The 6,429-nt window shown below is 37.4% G+C and overlaps 1 protein-coding gene across 1 annotated transcript in view; it reads left to right on the top strand.

Annotated features, from left to right (window-relative positions):
• The window catches only part of mfsd12a (major facilitator superfamily domain containing 12a), a 47,481-nt gene extending 42,527 nt beyond the window's left edge, over positions 1-4,954 (top strand). Inside the window, exon 10 of the mRNA XM_060846149.1 lies at positions 3,868-4,954. Coding sequence (XP_060702132.1) covers positions 3,868-3,941 — 74 coding nt within the window. The 3' untranslated portion in view covers positions 3,942-4,954. The remainder of the gene's footprint in view (positions 1-3,867) is intronic.
• Positions 4,955-6,429: the final 1,475 nt, after the last annotated feature.

A 6,429-nucleotide genomic window follows, 5' to 3' on the forward strand; every position in this document is an offset into this window, starting at 1 on the left:
TATTGTTAGGGCAGAGGCTGTTTAGATTCATGGTAAGTATGGGGGTGTGTGGAATGTTGCATTTACAATCTGATCAGCTGTAATTTTATTGAATAGTGAAGCAGTTCAAAGAGCTAAGTGGCCTACTCTTAATTTGTCTGATGCCTCGGAATACATTTATTTTTTAAAAAAGCTTAACCTGGGCCCATTAGTTTTAATGAACAAAAAGTAAAAGCGTTTTTACAATTCTTAAAGGAATTGTAGTGTTTTCATTAACTTGCTATTATTTTTATTTTGCGTGAATGCAAATCTAATTCTAAAGAATAGACCATTCTACACCAACTATCACAATTCTTCAGTATTGTGCTCATTTACAAAGTCTCTGGAATATGCATTGTTTTGCCCGATAGGGCAAGAATTTACTAAAACTACTTCCTTTACAGCTCATCTTTGAAGTAGCCAGGTGCTAAGGGATTGATCAAAGGAAAGTGAACAAAATATGTTGTCTCATAAGAAAAAAACAAGTGAAATGACATTAGTGTCTAACATGTTTAAATATTTTGAACTTGAGCACTTTCATGTCCATTCTATGTTTTGGTTGAAAACTAGCTAGAATGGGGGGTGGTGTGATGGCACAGTGATTAGTACTGCTGCCTCATAACCAGGGACCCAGGTTTGATTCCAGCCGTGGGTGACTATGCAAACTAAACACACACACACACACACACACACACACACACACACACACACACACACACACACACACACACACAGTCCAAAGATGTGCAAACTAGGTGGATTGGCGATGGCACCTGTGGGATTAAAGGGATAAAGTAGGATGTTCTTTGGATGGGCGGTGTGGACTCGATAGGTTGAATGGCACCTTTTTTGCACTGTGGAGATTCTGATTCTGTGAAATGGTTTGTTGCAACTATTTCCTTTTTTTTAGTGGTTCAAATTTGTAGATCACCACCTTTCAAAATAAGGAACATTTTTTGACTTCCTTTGCCTTGTTCGCTATTCAGGCCATCTGTGCAGTTGAGGTTTACTTTCACCCAGTCCCTCTCTGGAGAAAGCTACTGCAGAGTAACTGATCACTTCTTCACCTGTGTACCTTCAATACACCATTTGGTTTTAGTTCTCTTAATTTTAAATTATACGGTTATTCTTGGATACCAATGCATCATTGGTTGTTTCTACCAACACTAAAATAGTTTTCAGATACTTTTAAAGTCTTCAGGTTATAGTACATACTTATAAAGTTATTAGAAATATAGTGCTGTTTGAAGGTCCATTTTGGTTATATTGGAATTGATTTTTTGATGTAATTGTTTTGTATCTTTTATGTGATGGGTTCAGTTGGTCAGGTGGTCCAGGTTTGAAGTAGGCATCAAGTTTGTGTCCCTGCTTGATCAGTCATTCCAAACTTTTGGATTTTCCTTTTTTCTTAAATTTTGTTTTTATTTGGATTACTTTTGAATCCGTGTGTAGCACAGAGACCAGATGATTAGTTTTTCAGTATGTCATATCATTCTGAGGCAATAGTGTTAAGATTTCAAGACAATTTCTACTAAAATGTATGTAATGAATTATATAAGAAATGGGGGATTGTGAAAATTGTATGTTTTGGAAATCTAAATTATGATGTAAAAATTATTATTTCATGAATTAGAAACAAATGTCGTTTTAAGTTTATGCAGTCCAAATCATTCATTTTTTGGCTGTTATAATTTTTATTCCATTCACACTCATCTAGTTCGTTATGCATTTTAAGAAGCAAGAGACTCTTGACTATAGATATTTCACTTTTAAATGAAATTCTGGTTTGTTTTTTACAGATGGACATTTTCATAAAAAAGAATGAGTTGCCATCTTTAATGAAGCCTGTTGACTACTTAAAGTGCCTGTAATCTACCTTAGCTTTAAATGGGATGGAAGAGTTATCAGAAGATTAGTTTGTTAACAGACTTTATCTTTTTAATTAGGGGATGATCTATTTTCCTGTGGCTTTAAGCAAATGATTTGTTGTCCAGTCCTACATGTGAATTCTTATTTCTTTCTCTATTTTAATATATTGCATCCATTATCTTGGCACAATGCGTCAGGATGGATGTGAGGGCTCTTTAATAGGGTGCAGAGGAAATTGAGCAGAATTTTCCAGGATTGTGGAATTTTAGTGTGTTTACTGTTTTAGTTTGTTAACTGTGGCTCAGCTGGGAGTACTGTTGTCTCAAACTCTCAGCCCATGGTTGAATCTCACACTAGGCCTGAGTGCATGTTTTAAAACAGAAACAAAGCTGCCCCTCAGTGAACTACTGAGGGAGCTCTGCATTGGAAAAGACATTAAACCAAGTTCCAAATGAATATGAAGGATCATGTGGCACTGTGGGAAAGCAGAGACACAACAGCTATCTCCACTTTCCTGGCCAACATCTCTCCACAAGCAACATCTCAAAATTAGATGATCTGGTCATTCACTTTTTCCTGTCTTTTTTTTTAGAAAAAAGTTAGCATATTAGTCTGTGTTGCTGAAAGCAGACAAAGTGGGGACTGCAGATGCTGGAGATCTGTTGAAAAGTGTGGTGCTGAAAAAGCATAGCAGGTCAGACAGCATCTGAGGAGTAGTAGAATTGACATTTCAGGCATAAGCCCTTCTGGCACATTTCCTGATGAAGGGCTTATGCCCCAAAAGTCAATTCTGCTGTTCCTTGAATGCTGCCTGACCTGCTGTGCTTTTCTAGCGCCACACTTTCATTTGACTGTGTTGATGAAAGAGCTAAAGCAGAAGTGGCAAAGTTGGGATGGATCTCTTCAGAGTAAAGGTATTGGAGGGAACTGTTTCCTCTTTTTCTTAGCAAGTAGGTGTTGCTGATTTTTTTTTTAAAAAAAGCCTGCATTTGCTGGCCGTTTTTAAAATGCCCTAGAGACAGATGTGGTGGTGGTGGTGAGCTGCTGCAATGCATGTAATGTTGCTACGTGGAGCTGTTAAGGAGGTAGTTCCAAGATTTTGTTACATCAGTAGTGAATATCCTAGGAAGAGAGGAAGATTCTCTCCTGTTGGAGATGGCTATTGCCTGAGATTTACATAGGGTTATCAGCCTACCCCTGAATATTGTCCAGGTCTTGCTGCATATGGGCACAGACTACTTCTGAACCTGAGGAATTGCAAATGGTAGAATCATGAAATCCCAGCAATGTAGATAGAGGCCATTTGGCCCATCGTGTGAACCGACGTTCTGAAGAGTATCCCAATTGCCCCCACATTTTACCATAGCTAACCCATCTTGCCTGCACAACCTTGGACACTAGAGGCCAATTTAGCATGACCAATCTACCTAACCTGCACATCACTGGTGCTGCGTACTGTAATTGTCAGCAAATATCACCACTTTTAGACTGACTTGTTTTTATTTTTGTTGGAGGTAGACAAGATTATGACCATTTCATCTCACCTAATGGGACTGATCTGTTGCCCTACAAGGAACTGATGGACTCTGGGTCAAATGGTGGCTTCCTGTGCATTGTATTATCTGTTTGGCTTCTCTTTACAACTGAGGATTGAAATTCAAATGGACCTTGGGGCAAGTTCCAAATTGTAGACTATAGGTTACCGAACTCCAATCTCTTAAACTTTCAAAGGCCTTTGTCAACTGGTTTATGCAGTGTGGCTCTGTTTTGAGTTGGATTCCAATTTCTTGAGCTCATCATGGGGAAAATGGGATGCAGTTTATTTCCTAGTTTGTAATGAGTGCTTCTGTTGTACTTGGCCCTTCTTTAGACATTAAAGAGCTAAATTCATGACCTCTGTTTGCTTCCAGTGTTACTGCTTGAAGTTTTTTTTCCTTTTTTTTATTTGCTAATGGTGCATCTCTCTCTTTTTGAATGTAGGTCATGATCCTGGACTGATGGGATCTTCTGCAACTAAGAGCATGGAGTCCAGTGACTATGGAGCCATTAATTAGTGGACCTACTTTACCAGACTGTGAAATAAGAGACACTAATACCCTTGTGCAATGCACCACAACATCCTAAGCTTTATCACTTTAGGACAATCGTACATTGTGCTTTGGAGCTGGTTTAAAATCTACCCCTTTTTTCAGCTAGCATTTGTCAGTATACAGTCTACTTAAATGTTTCAATGAATTTGAATGTAAAAACTTTGTACAGGAAGTTAGTCAATTTGTGTGATTGCTTTGTTTCTTGAAAGTAAATCACCTGATAGAACGGAGGGCCATAATAACGATAAGAATAGTCCTGATACTTGCTGGTCATAAGATTTTTAATGCCTTTGCACTTTCTAATCAGTGGTTTGCACTTTTTATGAGTAACTTCGTACTTTAGGTCACTTTGTCTTGTATAATGCCGCATCTTCAGAAATCTGCTTTTAAGACTAAGTAAATTTGTGTGCATAACAGAGTTCAATTTGTGCAGCAAAGACGACACATAGCAATTGCAGACTGTGAACTGTAGCAGTCCATGAAAAAGGGAAACACCAATGAAGCAGGATCTGAGATCTTGATCATTTGAATAACCAAATACTAGTCAAACGAACCTCTCACATCACACCACATAGACGCACAAGATTATTAACAGAACTGACTGGGTACTGTCAGTCACTATGTAAAAAAAAGTTACACTCTTGACACAACTAAAAGACTTTTTTTTCCTTATGTAACTGATTTACAGTGTAATTTTTCTTAAGTTGCACTTTGTTGGAAAACTTATTCTTTCAAATAAGTATGCTCTGTAATATGTTTGACTATTAATCTTCAATCAAAGAAGACAACTGGAGTAATGTATTTTGTTACACCTCCTAAGTTATGTAAAGATTCTTCAGTTTTTAATGTTCATATGGGGAAGAGTGTCTGTATTAGTAAGAATATGTTCCATGCATCTGGACCTGAACTAACTTTGTAACAGTTTTATATTTGCAATAATTGCCTGTATTTAAAATGTTTGTATGGGATGAATTATAATAAATGAACAGATTTGCATTACTTAATAAAATTTCTATTATAATTAGCTAAAGTGGAGCTTGACACTTGCATCATGTTTGACACATGCCCACAATTGTTTCAACAATTGATAACTGTCAATTGTTGAGCTGGTTCCTGTAGCATTAACGTCAGTGTTGCAGAAGAGACTGTAACTATGGTGTGTCTCCATTTTGTGCCTTTGCAGTGGCTGCCTGAAGCTTCAGTGCATCACACCGAGCTCCCGCTTGGGTTTTATTTTGGAATGTGCAGGTGTGAAAGACCAGGTGAACCTGGAAGGACAGCAAGTTTTGAACAGACTAGAGAGCATCTTTGATGGACTTCCTGCAGCAGTTGCTGTTTCGTTTTCACTGCATATTCAGGCATTCTTTGCAAAAGTGTTGTCCAGAATGAGATGGGTGGTGGTCTTGTACTGTAATACCTACATTTCCTTGGGGCAGAGCACCATAATCAAATGACCATCTCCAAAGTAGCCTTTTATGGCCACATTGATACCCTATCCTTGAAGTTTGAGCTAATTATTAAGAATATTTTCACTAAGTTTTTAATATGCTTGATATGTGACTATAATTTTTTCGTTAATTGAAATATGTGCAGGTTAGAATGGCGTCCAGGATGTGATGACATGATGCCATCATTATGTGAAATGAGTAATAGGTAATTTATGCTAGTTCTTTCGCCATGAGCTTTTTGCAAGCATTTCTTTATGACCTTGTTGTCAAATTTATGTTTTTTTTTTGCATTTATTCTCTTCTGAAGTCTTATGCAACCAGTAATTATGCTCACAAGTGATAGTCCCAGGTGTGTTTGGGCACTTTTATAATAAAACTAGCAAATGCGAAAGTAGCTCAGTAGGTTTGGCTGCATCTGTGGAGAGAAAGTGTTTCAAGATTAAGTTTGTTATGACTCTTCTGAATAAGATCCAAAGAAGAATCTCATTCATTCAGCAATGTAATAAACTTTACCTTCACTTTCTTATCTTCCTGCACAGAGGCTGCCAGACTTGAATTTCTCCAGACTTTGTTGTTTTTAGTTTGGGTTAATAGTATCCTTGATTTTTTTTAAATTTATTTTTCTTGCACAGGAAACTTGTACCTTCTGATAATGTACCAAAACTTGGTATTTATTGTCAGAAAAAGCTTGTAAAGTTGGTCAAAGTGCAGTGGGTACGTGAGCAGAGATAATTAACAGCTTTTACTTTCTCGGACTGTACAGGATGGGTGCAGTAGTATTTCCAGAAAGGGGTGTTTTAGTGCTTGGGGTGAGTCTCTTTTATCTGGCAATTTTATCTGCGTCTGTAGTAACATTTACCTTATATTGCTACATATTAGTATTTCTCACCCACCTCATAAAGTTATTCTCCAGTCTCGTAAATGGATTCAATTGCTTTGATCACAAGTCTGTTGGACCTTTTATTTTCCCACTGGAGTGCTTTGCAGATCATTTCTGTTGATTT

Source organism: Hemiscyllium ocellatum, chromosome 28 (genome assembly GCF_020745735.1).
Source record: "Hemiscyllium ocellatum isolate sHemOce1 chromosome 28, sHemOce1.pat.X.cur, whole genome shotgun sequence".
NCBI classification, from domain to species: domain Eukaryota; kingdom Metazoa; phylum Chordata; class Chondrichthyes; order Orectolobiformes; family Hemiscylliidae; genus Hemiscyllium; species Hemiscyllium ocellatum.